This window comes from Haliotis rufescens, unplaced genomic scaffold, assembly GCF_023055435.1.
Source record: "Haliotis rufescens isolate VD_foot unplaced genomic scaffold, xgHalRufe1.0.p SCAF_41, whole genome shotgun sequence".
In the NCBI taxonomy this organism is placed as follows: Eukaryota; Metazoa; Mollusca; class Gastropoda; order Lepetellida; family Haliotidae; genus Haliotis; species Haliotis rufescens.
In genome coordinates this window covers 271776-294392 of record NW_025964124.1, presented here as the reverse complement: position 1 = coordinate 294392, position 22617 = coordinate 271776, and the positions used below count along the sequence as shown (strand labels likewise).

Genomic DNA, 22617 nt, shown 5'->3' with positions numbered 1-22617 from the left:
CTGTGTACGATCGTGATAGTAACAAAGGTCGCTTCAAACAAAGATTCGCGCTACTGCATTGGCATACTTTGAAACTAACTCAGCAGTAACTGAATCAATGTGAGCTCCGCGATATTTTTTTAATACAGTTAACTACGTTTATAACGAACACGCTTATAAACAATTCACGGATATAACGAACTGTTTTTACATCCGTGCATTTGCTGTACATTTGCTGTTGTTTGCTTATTAACGTTTATAGGGAACTAAAATTAGCGGTCCTTTGAGTAACTTTAGTATCAGGATCTATTGTGTATGATGTTTTCAAATGTAATTCTTCTTTTAGTTCATAACATTAATGAGTGTTTGTATTGTACCACATGTTGTTATCATCGATTTGAGCCATACATTTATCTTAAAGCATTTATTTGATGTAATTAGCATTACCCATTGACAAACGTGTACGCATATGGATTATGTACTTACGTTTTGAATGTAATGTCCCATCTCCCGTTTCCCTTTCCTCAAGACATATAATGATAATTCATTTGCAGCTGTTTCTGTTTAATACTCGGCCACCTGGTCATGCCCAAGTGTAAGCGTTTTGTGATTTAAGTTTAGTTTGTGAATGAAGAGTGTACAATACTTGAGCTCAGTTGCCTGAATGAAAGTGTAGGCACAACAAAAGGGCATTGTTTCTTGTACTCGATTTTTACTTCTTCATTCTGTTTACACCGCAGTGTTTTGTACATTGTATTCCTAGTCGTCGGTTCAAGCTAAAACAAATAAAATGTTTCTAAGCCTAGATATTCAAATATTGTATTAAATATGCAAGATACTTAAACTTTACCTTGAATGTAATTACCTTGAATAATTATAATTATAATAATAATAATAATAATAATAATAATTTAATCCACAGTGAACAGAAGTGCTTCTTAGGTAAAACTAACGAAAACATGTAACACCATTTCAGGCTAGCCCACGTGGTCCAGGCATGTTAACATGGTTAGATATAACTGCACATTATTGTTGAATTTGGCAATGTCAGGTTTACATTATGCAATTGTTGGATAGATGAACATGTTGCTCACTTAACATAATCATACTTACAAAGTTTCTGACCCCCAAATGCCTACAACGTGGTAACTTCAAGGTAGCGAGGCACACCGGACCCATCGAACCGCCGTTCCAACTTCGGAGTTACCACCCTTCCCTGTAAAGTCTTTAAACTCAGATCGCAATCCGAAACAATCAAATCTTTCGGTTATAGCCAGACCTGTCCTTCCGAGACCTTAAGACTCTGTCATGAGTTAACAAGTGAGTGAGTGAGTTTAGATTTAAAGTGACATCAGCAGTGTTTCAGCTATATCGTGACAACAACAATTTAGACATCAATACGAAATATGTTTAGACATTATTTTTTTAAAAGCCTGTCAGAAAAGGACATAAAAAATCCCAGTGTATGAAACAATAAAATGATATCACTTTACATAATAATACATGATAAAGACGAGCTGGAGATCTCCAGCAACCAAAGTTATGCCACCATACTAGCGACCGTAGGGACTTACCATACTTCTGCTTCATGCACCGTTCCCCACCAGTATACATGCCATCCCTTCAGCCAGCACCGATTATAGTCAGTCTTAGCCATCTATTAAAACTAACAAATAAACTACGGTTAAAAATGGGTAGATCTTAATATACTTTGAGTGATGTGAAACTTACGTAACCTCACACGGGACAATAATTTTGCAGTACTTTAACCCTCTTCAATAACACAGCCACTAACAATCTCAGTTGCAAATTTAATTAACTAATTTTAATGCGATATTTAGATTTTTTACAAAACATACTAATCAAACATTTGCAAAACATTTAATTTATTTTAAAAATCAAGCACTAAAACCGTTAAAAAAGATCCGTGACAGATGATAATTTGAAATATTGATCCCTTGTGGTGGCAATGTCAATACAGCCAAGTAGGACATGCTTGACTTTGAGTCTCACATGACGAGGGAAACAGAATTGATGATCCTCAGCTTTCAATAAATATTCATGTGTTTAGCTGCTATGACCAGTAAGACATCGTCGTATTATTACCTCTTCAAATCTGGACTAACAACACAAGTAGGTGTAACTGATAGCTGGTTCTTTTTCCCACTTCTTTTGCATCAGATCTTATGTAACATATAGGGGCTTATAATCACCGTATGGGATCCGAGGCGGTGTTTCAGATTTATCGAGGGCTGCTGCTGAGTTACTAACGATTCCAACATGTCTGGGTAACAACAGAAAATGGCTAGTAGCTAGGGCATTATATAATTAAACAAGTTAGTTTGAGAGTTGATGTGTACATGACATATGTGTATAGCCTGAAGACACGAAAGAGAGTCTGAAAATATCATGAACTGATTTAGCTTAGGGTTAAGGTTAGGGTTAGGGTTAGGGTTTAAAGTTAGGGTTAGGGTTAGGGTTAGGGTTAGGTTGTCATAACCTAGGCATGCTTTGAAGCAGGTCGGAAATCGTCCTTTATTTTGTCGTTTTGAGCAAATACAGGTATATACAATGTTAATAAACAAAATGTAGGAATGTATTTGTATTGAATGGTGTGATTATAACTTCAGTATTTCGGAATTACCGTTTTAGTAACAATTCATAGACCATTTCATTAGTCATATCTCTTTGAAAGCAATGGCAAGTGTATATTGTGTCTACATATCCTTGTGTTGTTTGTGGCGATGGTAACAGACAGAAGGTTCCTAATGCCAAGCACGGTACTAGAATACAGCGATTGTGTCGAGAATGGGATCATTTGAATAAGGATAATCATAGCAAATACACAAGGTTGGTTTATTTAACATGCTTTCATGAACATCCTGTATATACTCAACAATGTGCTTCTCAAGTATGTGGTAATATCTCATAAACAACCTGCCAAGTTTTGCACAGGTGACTGCACAAGCAGGGTGTATGATATAAACATGTATGCGTGGTCACAATAGTGTCTGGTGTGTCGTTATTCATCGTGTTTTATGCTGTGACACCCTTTACGGACACGATGTGCTACAATACACGTACATAAAGCTATAACTGCATGTCATTTCTCCTCACTATTGTGCAACTGATTGCGAACACATTGACACACTGACACAATCTTCTCCAGCTCAACATGGAAATTCCTGAAGTGTATCAAGCAAACATTGTCTGTCGTTCAGTACAGCTCTCCTTGCCAGTCTGGGGCATTACCGGGATGTAAGGTGAAAGGTGAAATGGGGTTTAACGTCGCGTTTAATACTCTTGAACTTATATAGCGACGTGCATGCACGTGTATGTATGTGAGTGGCTGCTTGTACTAGCCTGGACTGATGCCGATTTGTAGTGTTAGCTCACTGAGATACCATGCCGCAGATTAACATCAATACCCCACTCAGACACAGTATACTGACTCCGAGCTGACCAGTCCTTGTTTTAGCCCCTTAATGGCGAGCGCCAGACAGGGTAACAAGAAGTACCATCTTTCAACGTCTTTTGGCATGACGTGATCGGGGATCGAACCCCTGACCTTCCGCTCTCCTGGCGGACGCTCTACCACGGAGGCAGTCATTACCGGGATGACAGAGACACATGTATTTGACAAAAAAAACATGTGTTGTTGCTACGATCAAATTCTGAATTAGTATTTCGCGATAATGTCGATGTAATATACATTTATATAACACAAATATCAACATGAACAAAGAGATGCATTTTGTTGCCATAGTAACAGCCTCAGGTGTGCTATGTGCATTATAAGATCCCAACAACTGAACCCAGGTGTAGAAACCTTGTGAAAAATACACATTACAGTTATTCCAAGAAACGAGCGGCTTAAAAATAATACTCATCACAAGTCTCTTGTGTTCCCGATAATAGTGAATGCATGAGGTGCTTGACCCTTTCATAAAACACCAGGGGATTATGATATTACTTTCTTCCGTACATGCCTTCATGGAGAACAAACATTAATCGTAGGACCAGCATCATCAAACAAAACACATTTTCCTTTTCTCAATGATGTTAATCTACTTTATTTTCCTTGCACTGCGAGTAAGCAAAAAGAACATTAAAAAGGATTTGGTGTTATGACACGCATTTGTTTCACTTCACTATAAGTCTCTAAATTTACCAAATACTGTCATATATGTCAGACTGAACGTTGAAGAGTAAAATGAATTAAATACAAAATATTAATATGATGATGATGCATCGATGTGGCAAAACTAGTGCAGACAATCCAAGCCGATGCATCAGTGTGGCAATTATTTCTAGAACGCCAGAGCCAGGAAGGCTTTTAGTTTGTAATTCACTTGGAACATGTGGCGACAACAGCATCATGAAACACATTTTCTATGTAATTTCTGGTATGTTTGTCGAGTTCCATCCATCCATGTACTGGCAAGGAGTTTGACATATATTAAATGTATGTGTTCAAAAGCAATTGAAAAGGATTACTTTCTCATGAGGTGAGATAACCTGCACATACTTTGGGACATACAAAAATAGTCCCACTCTCAAATATAACAATCTAACTGGAAGTCTCTAGTAACACATTGATAATCACTTGTGAGGCCTAATAACATGAACTTAGCAGGAGCCGGGTTGAGGTGACATACTGTATGGAACAACTTCCTGAATAGTAGTAACTTCAGTAGTGACTTTCTGGGGTGTAGATTCTAACAAAGTTAGCAAGGGGTGAGTGAGTGAGTGAGTATAGATTTATGCAGGTTTTACCAAGATTCCAGCAATATCACATCGTGGGACACCAGAAATGGGCTTCACCGATTGTACCCATGCGGGGAATGGAACCTTGGTTTTTGGTGTTTCTTGTGAGCGCTTTAAATACTAGGCTACCCCACCACCTAATTACCAAAGCACTACTGTACCAATTGATTAGGTATGAATCGTTAACATGTGGATAACAACGATAGGGCATCAGCTCTAGCATATTGTATCATAGTTGAGAGTAAAGAAAATCGAGTAAATAAACACAAACATTCTCCCTACAGGAAATATTAGATACAACCTATGCCATCACCACTTTCACAATAAGGCAATTGTAATTATCTAAATGTGAAAAGAGTTAAACCAACCGTTTAAATATATATGCACCAAATTCAATAAGGAAGGAACTACTACTAATTGTATATGAAAGACACATTTTGTAACAATCAAATCGAGAAGATTTTATGGATAACAACTTCTTCCTCTTCTTCTCCAGGCTTGCTTGACAACGCTATAAGGATCAATACCGAAACGTCGCTTTTCACAGTATTAAAGAAGTTGTTATCCATAGAATTGTGTCTATCTTGTCATCTGTCAACTTCTAAGTTATGCCTGTGAAACAATTGAATCAAATCTACTTCTAATTGTATATGAAAGACACATTTTGTAACAATCAAATCAAGAAGATTTTATGGATAACAACTTCTTCTTCTTCTCCAGTCTTGCTTGACAACGCTATAAGAATCGATACCGAAACGTCGCTTTTCACAGTATTAAAGAACTTGTTATCAATAGAATTGTGTCTATCTTGCCATCCGTCAACTTCTAAGTAATTCCTATCAAACAATTGCATCAAATCGAGGTCATAACAGTGGAACAGTTTGCAATTACACTGAAGATTACACTACGTAAGCATTAATATACATCAATACATGTATGTTTTCAACGTTTTGCCTTACGTACACTGTAAGATCAACGTCATACAGCTAAACTATTGCCGCGTGCTGCGTTAGGTAAAGACAACAACAACACCTTGAAAGATAATCAGTACGTATACAACATCTCAGTATGTCTATGCAGGTGGAGGAAGGTTGCAAAGTTTGATCATGACTGCAACCATTAAGGCCATAAGTAACACGGCCAACATTGCTTTAACACTCCCATAGGTAGGAGGACCGAGAGTACGTCTGTTCTGATCATGTTTGCTGATTTCCCTGTTCATTCTTTCTTGCTGCTCTTGGTTGAGTTTCTTCTCTTCTTGGTCCACGCAGCTGGACAGGATTCTCTGAAGAACCCTGAGATGCTGGAGTTTAGAGATCACATCCGCGTCTGTTTCCTGAAAGTAGTTCCTGACGAAACTGATAAACGAGGGGAGTACGCCAGTCTTCTTTGACATCAACCTGACAGCTTCCTGTACTTTACTCGACAGGTACAAGTTGGGCAGATTGGCTCTGTCACGAAACTGGTGGTCACACTCATCAAGGTGGGTGAGGACCAGGTGGATGGATGTGTCTGAAACATGACAACAAGCCCACTATACAAGGTGGGTGAGGACCAGGTGGATGGATGTGTCTGAAACATGACAACACGCCCAATATACAAGGTGGGTGAGGACCAGGTGGATGGATGTGCCTGAAACATGACAACAAGCCCAATAGACAAAGTGGATGAGGACCAGGTGGATGGATGTGTCTGAAACATGACAACAAGTCCAATATACAAGGGGGGTGAGGACCAGGTGGTTGGATGTGTCTGAAACATGACAACAAGCCCACTATACACGGTGGGTGAGGACCAGGTGGATGGATGTGTCTGAAACATGACAACACGCCCAATATACAAGGTGGGTGAGGACCAGGTGGATGGATCTGCCTGAAACATGACAACAAGCCCAATAGACAAGGTGGATGAGGACCAGGTGGATGAATGTGTCTGAAACATGACAACAAGTCCAATATACAAGGTGGGTGAGGACCAGGTGGTTGGATGTGTCTGAAACATGACAACAAGCCCACTATACACGGTGGGTGAAGACCAGGTGGTTGGATGTGTCTGAAACATGACAACAAGCCCACTATACAAGGGGGGTGAGGACCAGGTGGATGGATGTGTCTGAAACATGACAACAAGCCCACTATACAAGGTGAGTGAGGACCAGGTGGATGGATGTGTCTGAAACATGACAACAAGTCCAATATACAAGTTGGTTGAGGACCAGGTGGATGGATGTGCCTGAAACATGACAACAAGCCCAATAGACAAGGTGGATGAGGACCAGGTGGATGGATGTGTCTGAAACATGACAACAAGTCCAATATACAAGGGGGGTGAGGACCAGGTGGTTGGATGTGTCTGAAACATGACAACAAGCCCACTATACAAGGTGGGTGAAGACCAGGTGGTTGGATGTGTCTGAAACATGACAACAACCCCACTATACAATGTGGGAGAGGACCAGGTGGATGGATGTGTCTGAAACATGACAACGAGCCCACTATACAAGGTGGGTGAGGACCAGGTGGATGGATGTGTCTGAAACATGACAACAAGTCCACTATACAAGGTGGGTGAGGACCAGGTTGATGGATGTGTCTGAAACATGACAACAAGTCCAATATACAAGTTGGGTGAGGACCAGGTGGATGGATGTGTCTGAAACATGACAAGAAGCCCAGTAGAGAAAGTGGATGAGGACCATGTGGATGGATGTGTCTGAAACATGACAACAAGTCCAATATACAAGGTGGGTGAGGACCAGGTGGATGGATGTGTCTGAAACATGACAACACGCCCAATATACAAGGTGAGTGAGGACCAGGTGGATGGATGTGCCTGAAACATGATAACAAGCCCAATAGACAAGGTGGATGAGGACCAGGTGGATGGATGTGTCTGAAACATGACAACAAGTCCAATATACAAGGGGGGTGAGGACCAGGTGGTTGGATGTGTCTGAAACATGACAACAAGCCCACTATACACGGTGGGTGAGGACCAGGTGGATGGATGTGTCTGAAACATGACAACACGCCCAATATACAAGGTGGGTGAGGACCAGGTGGATGGATGTGCCTGAAACATGACAACAAGCCCAATAGACAAGGTGGATGAGGACCAGGTGGATGGATGTGTCTGAAACATGACAACAAGTCCAATATACAAGGGGGGTGAGGACCAGGTGGTTGGATGTGTCTGAAACATGACAACAAGCCCACTATACACGGTGGGTGAAGACCAGGTGGTTGGATGTGTCTGAAACATGACAACAAGCCCACTATACAAGGGGGGTGAGGACCAGGTGGATGGGTGTGTCTGAAACATGACAACAAGCCCACTATACAAGGTGAGTGAGGACCAGGTGGATGGATGTGTCTGAAACATGACAACAAGTCCAATATACAAGTTGGGTGAGGACCAGGTGGATGGATGTGCCTGAAACATGACAACAAGCCCAATAGACAAGGTGGATGAGGACCAGGTGGATGGATGTGTCTGAAACATGACAACAAGTCCAATATACAAGGGGGGTGAGGACCAGGTGGTTGGATGTGTCTGAAACATGACAACAAGCCCACTATACACGGTGGGTGAAGACCAGGTGGTTGGATGTGTCTGAAACATGACAACAAGTCCAATATACAAGGTGGGTGAGGACCAGATGGATGGATGTGTCTGAAACATGACAAAACCCCACTATACAATGTGGATGAGGACCAGGTGGATGGATGTGTCTAAAACATGACAACAAGCCCACTATACAAGGTGGGTGAGGACCAGGTGGATGGATGTGTCTGAAACATGACAACAAGCCCACTATACAAGGTGGGTGAGGACCAGGTGGATGGATGTGTCTGAAACATGACAAGAAGCCCAGTAGAGAAAGTGGATGAGGGCCAGGTGGATGGATGTGTCTGAAACATGACAACAAGTCCAATATACAAGGTGGGTGAGGACCAGGTGGATGGATGTGTCTGAAACATGACAACAAGTCCAATATACAATGTGGGTGAGGACCAGGTGGTTGGATGTGTCTGAAACATGACAACAAGCCCACTATACAAGGGGGATTAGGACCAGGTGGTTGGATGTGTCTGAAACATGACAACAAGCCCACTATACAAGGTGGGTGAGGACCAGGTGGTTGGATGTGTCTGAAACATGACAACAAGCCCAATATACAAGTTGGGTGAGGACCAGGTGGATGGATGTGTCTGAAAGATGACAACAAGCCCACTATACAAGGTGGGTGAGGACCAGGTGGATGGATGTGTCTGAAACATGACAACAAGCCCACTATACAAGGTGGGTGAGGACCAGGTGGATGGATGTGTCTGAAACATGACAAGAAGCCCAGTAGAGAAAGTGGATGAGGGCCAGGTGGATGGATGTGTCTGAAACATGACAACAAGTCCAATATACAAGGTGGGTGAGGACCAGGTGGATGGATGTGTCTGAAACATGACAACAAGTCCAATATACAATGTGGGTGAGGACCAGGTGGTTGGATGTGTCTGAAACATGACAACAAGCCCACTATACAAGGGGGATTAGGACCAGGTGGTTGGATGTGTCTGAAACATGACAACAAGCCCACTATACAAGGTGGGTGAGGACCAGGTGGTTGGATGTGTCTGAAACATGACAACAAGCCCAATATACAAGTTGGGTGAGGACCAGGTGGATGGATGTGTCTGAAAGATGACAACAAGCCCACTATACAAGGTGGGTGAGGACCAGGTGGATGGATGTGTCTGAAACATGACAACAAGTCCAATATACAAGTTGGGTGAGGACCAGGTGGATGGATGTGTCTGAAACATGACAAGAAGCCCAGTAGAGAAAGTGGAAAGCTCACTATATGTGTCACTATCAACAGATGCCAAAATTCAAACGCGTGAAGTATGACAAAATAAATAAATGATTAGAGAGTGTACATTCCATGGTTTGGAAAGATCATTCAATACATAATACAAGTAAAATGAACGAGGTTAATGTCACCATAGGTTGTACAATTCTTGTCTGCACTGGATTAAGCGTTAGTTTAACAAAAAAGCAAAACCATCAGTGTTATTTCTTTTGGAAACAACATATTTGTTATCTCAATTCCACACCAGTTTATATATCGATCATTTTATATCTTAATATCCAGTGGTAAGATGTTTGTGGTAAATATTGGAACTGATTTACGGAACTGATATATTAGAACTGGTATATTAGAACTGATAAATTGACACATACATATTAGAACTGATATATTGGAACTGATGTATTAGAACTGATTTATTGGAACTGATATATTGGAACTGATATATTTGAACTGATATACTGGAACTGATATATTAGAACTGATATATTGGAACTGATATATTAGAACTGATATATTGGACTGATATATTTGAACTGATTTATTGGAACTGATATATTAGAACTGATTGATTGGAACTGATATATTAGAACTCATTGATTGGGACTGATATATTAGAACTGATTGATTGGCACTGATATATTAGAACTGATGTATTGGAACAGATATGTTGGAACTGATTGATTGGAACTGATATATTTGACTGATATATTAGAACTGATATATTGGACTGATATATTAGAATTGATTTATTGGAACTGATTTATTGGAACTGATATATTGGAACTGATATATTGGAACTGATTTATTGGAACTGATATATTGGAACTGATATATTTGAACTGATATATTAGAACTAATATATTGGAACTGATATATTTGAACTGATCAATTGGAACTGATATATTGGACTGATATCTAATAATTGATATATTGGACTGATATATTAGAACTAATTTATTGGAACTGATTTATTGGAACTGATATATTGGATCTGATATATTGGAACTGATATTTTGGAACTGATATATTAGAACTGATTTTTTGAACTGATATATTAGAACTGATTGATTGGCACTGATATATTAGAACTGATGTATTTGAACAGATATATTAAACTGATTTATTGGAACTGATATATTGGACTGATATATAATAGAACTGATATATTGGACTGATATATTAGAACTGATTTATTGGAACTGATTTATTGGAACTGATTTATTGGAACTGATATATTAGAACTGATACATTGGAACTGATATATTGGACCTTATATACTGAATCGATATACTAGAACTGACATATTGGAATTGATATATTGGAACTGATTCATTGGAACTGATATATTTGAACTAATCAATTGGAACTGATATATTGGACTGATATATTAGAACTGATATATTGGATTGATAAATTGGAACTGATATATTAGAACTGTTATATTGGAACTGATATATTTAAACTGATATATTGGAACTGATATATTTGGACTTGTAAATTGGAACTGATATATTTGAACTGATATATTGGAACTGATTTATTGGAACTGATATAGTGGAACTGATATATTGGAACTGATTTATTGGAACTGATATATTAGAACTGATATATTGGAACTGATATATTGGAACTGAAATATTGAACTGATATATTGGACTGATATATTGGAACTGATATATTGGAACTGATTTACGGAACTGATACAATGGAACTGATATACAGGGACTCATGAAGATCCGGGTACAGAATATGTCTCAGCCATCCGTATTCTCATCATCAATTTCAGATTTTGTTTAATAAAAATAGTCTTAGAAATGTTTCGTTAAGGTAGAACTTCTATCAATTTAACTTGTGCAAAGCTGTTGCTTGATGGGGAGGAACAAGAAAGTTTGCCATATTTGACAATGATTAAAACGAAAAGGACGAATGCTTATATACGTTAATGTTATGTTCAGTTTTAGAGATTTGTCATAATAGATGGATTTTGAGATGACATGTTGGGTCAGTATTTACTTTTAACGATTTAATGGCCTGGGGACAGGACTATGTGTATATCTTGACTTTGACTCACATGCTGTAGACATAGGCTTCTTTGCCTGGCAGATGTGTAATCAACATACTACCATATTGTACTTTGTTAGCTGCTACATTATGATGTGAAATAGAATTATCCTCTCACACTATTTATTCCTGAAACAATAATCGCTGTTTGAGGTTGGGCTCAACACCACTTATCCTGAATGTTTTGTTTTGTGTGTGTTGTTTAACACCTCACTCAGCAATAGTCCAGCTATATGACGACGGTTTGTAAATAATCATGCCTGGACCAGACAATCCAGTGATTAATATCATGAGCAACAATCCACGCAATTTGGACCGATGATATGCATTAACCAAATCAGCGAGCCTGACCACCCGATCCCGTCAGTCGCCTCTTACGACAAGCATAGTCACCTGTTACGGCAAGCATGGGTTTCTGAAGACCTATTCTACCCCGGATCTTCACGCGCATGACCTACAAACGACACCTGGTCAAGAGGTCACCAGCGGGGGCAACAGTGTTGGTATCGGATGACAGGTAGGTTTGCGTTATACTACATGAGTGTCCTGATGATCTCAGAGTTATCACTCTTTCAGCACAGATATGTTTTCAGTAATCTACACGTGGACGTTAACGCTCGTTCCTTGCAGGCAGAAGAGACATACCTCCTTTGGCGACAGTTTTTCGGACGCACTCTAGCTGTCTCTGGATTTCCCTTCCAAAGTCCCCATGTTCATGTCGCAGAACTACAACCACACAGGAGACGTGGTGGTCTTGGGGCATGTTGAAGGTTTGATTCATCATGACAAGACCCTTCCCAATCTGGATTTTAAACAGAGATAGCATTTGTAGATTTTGAAATAGAATGGAACTGTTTTTCATGGTTCAAAGAGATGCATACAAAATATTAGCTATGAAGTCATCATTACAATGGTTCATCATCGTCTATAAGGCGCCGCGATTCGTTGTGCAGAGTTGCGTCCCTTGGGTACGCCCTTGTGGGTTCGAATCCCGTTTCGCCCCGATTATGTTTCTAGGCCTGCAGCACTAGCATCGTTAGTTTCACCGAAGTGGTAAACGTCCCAGACCTGCATCTCTTAAGACTTTCCTTCCACATTAAGCTGACACGCTGATAAACCGGGAATACTATTCGAACTCACTCACTTACTCACTCACTCATCATTAGTTAAGAGGACAAACTAAAATGTGTAGAATTGTTAAGTTATGTATCAATAAGTTTCACTTTAATTTTTATTTGCCATACCTCGGCTTTAAATGGAACTTTCCCTGACAAAATACTGATGATATTCGAAGATAAAATGTCGGGTGACTCGAATATACCAGGCATGTCAAATATCCAGTGATTCTTGTAGAGAGCTCCTTGGAACTGTAAGATGAAAACATGTTCTTATAATCAAATTTATCTCAGTGCTTTGAAAATGTCAAATGATAAAACATATGACCGTTCTGTGAAACGTGAGGGCGAATTGGTTGTTTTATAAAATATGTATTGATGATATGCATGAACCTAGGTATATATATAGAACTTTTGACTTGATAGTGGCAGCATTGACTAACGGGTAGATTGTGGCAGATCATTATTGACGTCATCACATGGGGTATTTGTAAAAGCAACATTGAACTATGTACTATTAGACTAAATGCCAAGTTAGCCCTATTGAATACAGAAAGACTATAACTTACACCAGTGGAGAGAGATACTGGATCAGATGTCACAGCATGGTAACTTGAAGGATGCTCCATGTTGAGGAGTGCTGTCCTAAACCCATTACCAAGAGATGATTTACCCATGCCAGTTGGTCCAAACAGCAGGATCTTCAGCTTCAATAGCTTGCCTGCACTGTTATACCGCGGCTCCAAAAATTCATTCTGCAACCTTTGGTATTCCTGTTCCAACACACATCACTCATAGATTTATTTTATTTCAAATAGACATGGCGTTTTCAAACATGTACTGGTTTTATTTACATATTTTATTATTTTAAAACGTCTACAGTTAATGATAAACAACAACAACACTATTTGTAACTAAATATTAGTTTCTTTGGCGATGATACCATCAAATCAGATGTTTCAGGTAGAGGTGTTATTGTGATTTGAAAATCTAGTAATTCCCCAAAATTCTGGTTCATTTTAAGCGTTGATTCAAATTGAAGAAGAGAATCCAAAGGCAAATAAACAATGGATTAAGTATAATGTCAAACCTCACGCGTCCAGATAAGGTCCCCTGCAGGTCCCCATCGATATTGCTGAAAGGATAAACATACACGTAAGGTAGAACAGTCCCATGACTAAACTGTGAATGTTAAAATCACACACTTTTTGTTAATTGAGGTATAATTAATTTCTGTCACTGTTTTGTTGAATGGGACTAAAATCAAGACCATACGTTTCACAGTAAAATATTTCTAGATGAACAAGGTTTACAAACCTCGTTCTCGCCAACTGAATCTGAAATGCAAATAGACAATGAAAGCTTTATACACATCAAGCATATGTGCATTAATTTGAAAGATATTGTATTTCTTCATTACAATGATGTGGTCCTTTTTTATTTGAATATGCTCATTACCAAGTTATTTTTCTAGGTTCACTATTCTGTGTGTCGGTGGAACTTGTTTATGTACATATAGTATGGTGCCACTGACCTTCTGCATCTTGTGTCTCTATCTTCCTTTCCTGTAGTAAAGATGCAAACGATATGTTAACGGAAGGAAGAAAACGTTTTGTTCAGTACAATAATAAATAGTGAGTGAGTGAATATTGTTTTACGCTGATTTTAACAATATTCAGGCAATATTACTGCGGGGGCACCAGAAATTGGCTTCTCACATTGTACCCATGTCGGGAATCGAACCCGAGTTTCCGGAGTGACGAGCAAACGCTTTAACCACTAGGCTACCCGACCGCCCCTACAATTCTAGATATGTTACTTGGAGTAGTTTGAGTGCATTTTTGGCTTTAATGGATCATTTATGTACTTTGATTGCATGATGGATGTAACAACTGATATGATGTCATAAGATTCACTTACTTGCTTGTTATCATGGCCTGTAAAAGGAAAGATGAAAGGTAGCATGATGCAAATGCAGATGTGAGTGACACATCAGAATGCTCCCCCTACTGCCTTGAAAGCTAATGTCATGATTAAGTATTGATATAATGCTGAAAGGTTTACATGAATAGTGAAAGGTCATAAATAACTCTCAAATAGTTATCGAGTTTAAGTATAAATAATAGAATATACTTACCGAGGCCAGAATCTGTTTCACTTTGGTTTAGAAATTTGCCCAAGAGATAAGCTGAAACATAGGTATATAATGTTACTTTGAACACAGCCCCTTCAATCCATCACTCATCCATCAGCGCTAACCATTCATCCACCTAATCCTCATCACTCGCCATGCATCACCGTTCAATCTATCAGTCACCACCATCATCCATCAGAGTATATAACCATTCATCCACCTAACGGTTATTACTCTCAATCCACCATCGTTCATCCATCAGTCACCCCAATCATCCATCACAATATATCACCATTCATCCACCTAACGGTTATTACTCTCAATCCATCATCGTTCATCCATCAGTCAACCCAATCATCCATCACAATATATCACCATTCATCCACCTAACGGTTATTACTCTCAATCCATCATCGTTCATCCATCAGTCAACCCAATCATCCATCACAATATATCACCATTCATCCACCTAACGGTTATTACTCTCAATCCATCATCGTTCATCCATCAGTCACCGCCATCATCCATCAACGTATATCACCATTCATCCACCTAACGGTCATCACTCGCCATCCATCATCGTTCATCCATCAGTCACCACCATCATCCATCACAGTATATCACCATTCATCCACCTTACCCTCATCACTCATCCATCATCGTTCATCCATCAGTCACCACCATCATCCATCACAGTATATCACCATTCATCCACCTTACCCTCATCACTCATCCATCATCCTTCATCCATCAGTCACCACCATCATCCATCACAGTATATCACCAGTTATCCACCTAACGATCATCACTCGCCATCCATCATCCTTCATCCATCCAAATCCAAGTGAGTGAGCGACTATGGTTTTACACCACTTTAAGCAATATTCCAGCAATATCACGGCGGGGGACACCAAAAATGGGCTTCACACAGTGTACCCTTGTCGGGAATCGAACCCAAGTCTTCGGTGTGACGAGCGAACGCTTTAAGAGACATCTTAACAATTCTTTTTACAATTCTTTTAACAATTCTAAGCTTTATGTAGAATATGAAAACACACCTTTTCCGTCACGATCAAGGGATTCAATAATTATCTCGCTCTCAAGCTGGTCCTACAATGGATAAATGACACTTTTAGAGATAATCGTTATGTCTTTATGTGGCATTGCCATGGAGGTGTATTCAGGCATACAATCAGTGAAGCACTATCCATGTTTTGAAAACTTGTTTTGACTGTGAAAACCTGCATGTGTACTATATCAAAATACTCTATGAGGAAATTCATTTAGAAATCTACATTTGTGGAAACTCGTCATGCATATATCGTACATTGTAACTGCTTTTGTCGGTTCCTTTGTCTGTTTTGGATAATAGAAATAAGGCACGTTATATGTTATACTACATTCAACTATCATGATATAAATTCCAAAACAGCATACTTGTATACCATATTCATACTTTTGGAGGCCTTATGATAATTTACCTTCACCCCTGGTTCACTATAAAGGTCAGCGAGTGCCTTGGTTATGGCTGTGTATCTCTCGGTATCCATGTGGAGGTATCCAGGTAAGGCCTTCCGTCTGGCTACAGTTTCTAAGCGCTCTAGCTTCTCCTTAAACATCTTCTCATCCTTCCACGTGGACGCAGGTACAACTCCATATACGACATCAAGTGACACACCTGTCTCCTTCTTGATGAAACCCATGATGCTTCTCGTCAGCTGGGCATTGTACTCCACTGCATGCTCCTGTTTGCCTCCGTCCTCTACAAATGTCAGGATGTGCAGTGGCTGTGTGGCTCTAATGATAGCCACGTCACAGATGGACATGGTAGGTAGTTTGCGACATTCAGTATGAGCCATCTGATGTGCTATGTAGGCCCAACCAACATGTTGGTGTAGAACATTCTGGATTTCTCTTGAAATCACTTCTACTTTGTCACCGGGGTTCTGCAAACTAAGCTCCACATACTTCTTATCAGACTGGGGAAATATACTGTGACCTGAAAGAATAAAAATATCATTAACATTTGATAGAGTGGATGGGCTGTTGAAAGTAAAAGATGATCAATATTAATATACAATGAGCTACACATCTATCTTAGTCAATCGACACATGATCTTCTGATAAATCTTAAAAAAGTCTTTCAAAACAAAAAAGCAGCATGAATCTGTATATATGTTATTTTGTAGAACCATGAATTCCTCAGACATTTGTGTGCAAATTAACAGTAATGTAAACCCACAAAGAACAAGGAATGCCTAAGAAAATAGAACTTGTGTGAAACATTGACTACACTAGTTTAGATTTCGAATTCAATAGCAATAAACTGAATGGAAATCAGAATGCTGGAATTTCAATTATTATTATTAAGTGGGAGAGAAATAATTGAACTTTTTGGACACAATTTTATTCTACAAATGTACAACCAGACACCCGATCACGACCATGTTCAGTTAAACCTAATGACACGAAAACCTAATGAATGTTTAAAAACAATGGAGTCATAGATCTAGACATCAGCAGAACATAAACACACAATTACAGATGGTTTCACCCGTCAATACACTTCAACACACGTCACATTAGACGATGATTGTAAAGGATTTTACCTTCTCCTACTAAAATGTCATGATTGTTATATGTTCATGTGTATTCAAATTAGGTCATGTCAAGTCTCGGGATTTGTTACATTCAGTAGGGATATATACTCCATAATAATTATTCCCCTTAGCTCGTAAGGTATTCTCGAAACAACTTACCAGGATCTCTTGCCCTCTTGGGGTCTCTCTGATAAAAGACTTGTTGGTCGCTGATTTCTACTGGAATCACCTTTAATCTGGTAACAAGATGCTCCAAATACTTCTTAGCAGATTGGGGAAATATTCTGTGACCTGAAAGAATAAAACTATCCTAAACATGGTCACATGGTATGCTTATGTATAATAAAGATAGACCGTTCAAAAGAAAAAATAACATCATGTGATTTTTAATAGAAACATGAATTCCTAAGCATTTGTGTGGAGATTAACTGTAAGCTACGTGCAGAGGAAAACACTAGACAATCACCCTTGGATGTGTTATGATAATCCTTAATTCCTCCTAGCTCATAAATTATTTTAACTTGTTTTGAAACATTGACTACATTAGTTAAGTTTTGGAATTCAGTAGCAATAAACTGAACTGAAATCAGAACGCTGGAATGTCAATTATTATTATTAAGTGGGAGAGAAATGATTGAACTCTTTGGACACAATTTGATTCTACAAAACTACACCCAGATCACTATGTGCACGACCATGTTCAGTTAAACCTAATGAAAAAAAAAACCTGGTGAATGTTTAAAAACAATTGAGTCATAGATCCAGACATCGGCAGAACATAAACACACAGTCACAGATGGTTTCACCCGTCAGTACACTTCAACACACGGCACATTGGATGATGACGTAAAGGATCTTACCTTCTCCTACTAAAATGTCATGCTTGTTATATGTTCATGTACAATAGCAAAGTAATCCTACTGCTTCAACTGATCAAACTGATGAATTTGGTTCAGATAACATAATAACATAATCATAAAGTCTCGGGATCACACATGTTACATTCAGTCGGGATATATAGCTCAGTAGGGATATATAGCTCAGTAGTGATACATACTCCATAATAATTATTCCCCTTAGCTCGTAATGTATTCTCTAAACAACTTACCAGGATCTGTTTCCCTCTTGAGGTCTGTCTGATCAAGTATTAAGTTTCGTTCGTCTCTGCTAATTCCCACCGAGGGAAAATATAATATGGAATTACAGAAATATGTGTAAATGCATTGATAAATAGGTTTGTTATGTTTTTAATATGCATAAACGTGTGAAAGTTCAATGAATGAATTGTTGCAAACAATCATAACATCGTACATCTGTGCAAAATATGTGTGGCCTGCAAACTACCATTTAACAAAGCATCGACCTGAATTGCCAGTTACGCGCCCTTCAGGTTCTGAACTGATAAGCTCTGTTTTGTGATACCTGCATGAAGTGGCTCCTGGTCGTCAGAACTTGACGTGGAGTCATTTACTTGGGCAAACAGACTCATGATGATTTCTTCATCAGACTGATATGGACTCGATCCAAGAGAACTGCTGTCATCAGTTGCTTCATCATGAGCCATCTGGACTTCATGATTATCCCCTGGTGTACCCTTTGAATGATGAATGTAACCCAAAGAAGCCTTGGACTCACTGTTCTCTCCGGACATGTTGGGAACAAACTGCTTCAGGTGATTTCAAAACAGAGTTAGCATCTAAGAATTGTATGAGTTTTCAATATTCCTTCTGACCAATTATCTTCTTTCATTCTACAAATTTGTCCTTTTTCTATCACGTATGTTCTAGGTCCATGGCTGTCACAGAACACAACACCTTCAACACACTTCACAGCCACCTCTAGAACACATTTCCGAGGATCAAATGGCTTTCGGTGAAATGCAATAGCAATCAGATCAGAAGGGACATCAGTGAAAGTGTTCTCACTTCGACCCCATAGTACACAGTTTTGTAGCTTTGACTTGAGTGTTTTCTTAAACTCTCCCTCACCCACTTTTAACTTAAATCCATGTACATCTGGAATAATTGTTTTATATGTGTCAGTCTCAGGTGTACTCTTCTCACCTATTCCAAAATAGAAGGATCCACCTTCAGGAATCTTTGACATAGAAGTTATGCTATCCTTTAATTTAAGCTTATTCCACAGGTACTCCACAAAGTCGTTGGCATCTTTCTGTATTGCTTCAGTTAGGGTATGTGGTGGTGGAAAGCCTTTTAACTGAATGTGAATATCTTCATGTAACTGTTGTTTGTCAGGTGGTAGATTTCTAAGTACAGGGTCAGTAGCTTTGAGAATATGTGATCGTACGGTGAGTAGTTGTTGTGTTGTGGGAATTACATTCTCATAATCCTTGCCAAGCTTTGTATTGAAATCTACAGTAGCTACACCTTTCACAGCTGCAACGCGTATATGAATAAATCCAGCACTGTCATCCAATATATCCTGTAACCACTGACGTCTGTAGGTGTTGGCATATACTTCTCCGGGTTCCAGCAAGCGGGTCACTATATTGCCGACAAACTCGTCAAAATACTTCAGGCATCTGTCCCCAGCTCTTGTTCCGTTTACATGAATCAACAAAACACCACCACCACTGTTGCGTAACGCTGAAAGTCTTTTAAGAAGTTCGTCACGTGTTTTTTTCTTTTCTCGTGACTTCGGTAAATATATTTGCCGCTCTGTGTGGATTGAAAGTAACTCGTTGTCAGTACTTTGTCTCTTGTATTTCGTCACCACATTATTGCATCGAGTGCAACTTGACATTTTTCGCAAAACCTGTGTGGTAGTCCCAATAGTCTTTCATGTCTGTTAACTGGCTGGTGCACGTCACAATTCTTTTGCAATGTTCACAACATTAGGATCACAGCAATCTCGAATTATAACATTACCCTTTAACAGTTAAGGCTTGTGTCGTTCTGGATTATTTGCTTCTAAAATGTCTGGCATAACTCACTAGTCGTTCACAATGTCGTTGAATGATAACAATAGGAGCACAGTCCTGAAACTAGAAACATATTAAAGTGAGACAAACGTTGTGAGCAAAACCAGGTGATGACAAATGGTGCAGATAACTAGTGACCTATTTTATAAGCAGACATTAGGGTTGCTTGTGAACTTGTCCAGATGTTTATTGTTTATGTTGCTATTCTACAACTCAGTGATATGTGTTTAATAATAGAAAAACAATATCACAGAACAGATAGGTGACCACCCACCTGCGCCAAGCAATACTCCTGCCCTGTGACGGTTGACCTCAAACTATCGAGTCCAGACCCAAAAATCAAGGTGTTGAAACTAAAAACGGTATGTTAACTCCTAATTGCCTTTGCCACATACAAGTACAGAGATTTTGCTGCCTACAATTACAATATACATGTTACCTGTGGATTACAAATATAATCGTTTGAGCTCATAAACAATTTCATGAAATGAAGGCAGATGCAGAACACACCGCCATAAATTAACTGAATATAATAGATCCAACGTTTATACTGTATCCCTCTTCTCAGCCTTGGTTCTTATACATGACGAATTCAAAACTCATTTGATGTGTGTGAATCAAACTATACTCGAACTACTAACATTTCGACATGTTGGACAATGATTAGAAAATTCGGCAAAGGACATACCTGACATCATTTCCTGCATAGAAGCTGTTATTTCCCCTTGAGCCTTGACTTGAGCCATTAACGAATCAAGCACCCAGGGAACTGCAAAGGGACACTGATTGTCATGATAGATCTTGTAACTGTGGTAAGATATGTTTATCCTTCCAAAACAGAAGGTGAATTCCACACTCAAAACTACTGATATCTTCACGGCATGTTATACAGGCAAGTGTAAACTCACTTAGCAGTGGCGTGTCTAAGGCGCCCTACATGTCTCTCGCATGATCGATTACTTGTTGCTATGGACTGCACACCAACAATAACAATCACCCGTCTGACAGCTTTTGTTCACACAGAATACGTACGAAGTGGGCTTACAGCCACAAGAAGAAATGAATACTTCTGAAAGGTCTACGTGATTGGTCTATATCCTCCAACTGAGATGATACCATGTGTTTGAAAATAGGTGATCATATCCTGCCCCCGGTGGCACAAACACATGCAAAGGTAACTCAATTGTTCAACTGAAGAAACTTGGGAACATGTGTTATAAGTCAAAATATGAATTGCATCGGACATCAATTTTATTAATGATGCATCACATTTGGAAATTCCCCCCACATGTCTACCATAACACTGTTGGAAACATTTACTGGGGCAGACTCAATTTGTGAATTACGAGGGCTCAAGTCACTTTGTCATTGTATACATATGACGTGACAGTGCCAAGCTCCCTGAACACTTCTTTACTCATTCCAGCCTGTATTGTCGACTCGGTGTTGGACTGTTGGATGAGTGGTGTGAATTTGAACCACACGGTTTGATGATACCATGTTTTGAATGTTAGCGGGTTATCATGAGACATGTCCTCCACAGGTCTGCCATAAAACTGCTTGATAGATTTACTGAGGCATTAGATTCATTAGGCTATTTAGATATATCTCTAAGGACATACCCTGACATGGGTATGTGTGAAGCCCATTTCGTGTGTACCCAACGTGATATTGCTGGAATATTGCTGAAAGCCGCGTAAAACCATACTCACTCACTCACTCATTCTGTATCAGTTGAGGTAAGAGTAATACGACTTCAAGCTGAATGCCCTTCAACCCGAAACATTTCAAGTTGATGACATCCCTGGCACTACCTACTGCTGTCAGTGGCCGTCAGAGTGAAGATGCAAACAATTTGCCTTTGTCAGGTGTTGACATGTCACCATCAAGCCAGTTAGTGTTGAGGGCTAAGACGTCAATATCGTCGCCACAGAAAGTCACATAAAATTCTGATATCGAACCGATAGAATCGTGATGGGCTGACGACAGCCATCAAATATGGATTGAGATTTAGGCTATCTACGTATTTATAGGCGCTTTTGAGAGAAAAAGCTTAATTTAGAGGTATCAAATTGATATATTGATACCTCTTTTTTATTTACCTCATTTATAATGAAGCATTATTCAATCTGATTGTAGATTCAACCAATGAA

At 39.2% G+C, this 22617-nt stretch overlaps 1 protein-coding gene across 5 annotated transcripts; it reads right to left on the bottom strand.

Annotated features, from left to right (window-relative positions):
- Positions 1-5503: 5503 nt before the first annotated feature.
- Positions 5504-21237, bottom strand: LOC124128344. 5 transcript variants are annotated; one of them, XM_048382766.1, is made up of 15 exons: positions 21153-21237; positions 18946-20527; positions 18632-18712; positions 17683-17814; positions 16405-16922; positions 15982-16033; positions 14927-14977; positions 14710-14726; positions 14324-14354; positions 14107-14126; positions 13880-13924; positions 13359-13562; positions 12919-13041; positions 12320-12476; positions 5504-6258 (listed from the first exon to the last, which is right to left on the bottom strand). In XM_048382766.1, exons 2-15 carry the CDS (start codon positions 19172-19174, stop codon positions 5819-5821), a joined length of 2100 nt encoding a protein of 699 aa, XP_048238723.1. In that variant the 5' UTR covers positions 19175-20527; positions 21153-21237; the 3' UTR covers positions 5504-5818. The 5 variants fall into 5 exon arrangements, with proteins under 5 accessions (XP_048238723.1, XP_048238724.1, XP_048238725.1 ...); XM_048382767.1 differs by having other exon boundaries at positions 16411-16922; XM_048382768.1 differs by having other exon boundaries at positions 16441-16922.
- Positions 21238-22617: the final 1380 nt, after the last annotated feature.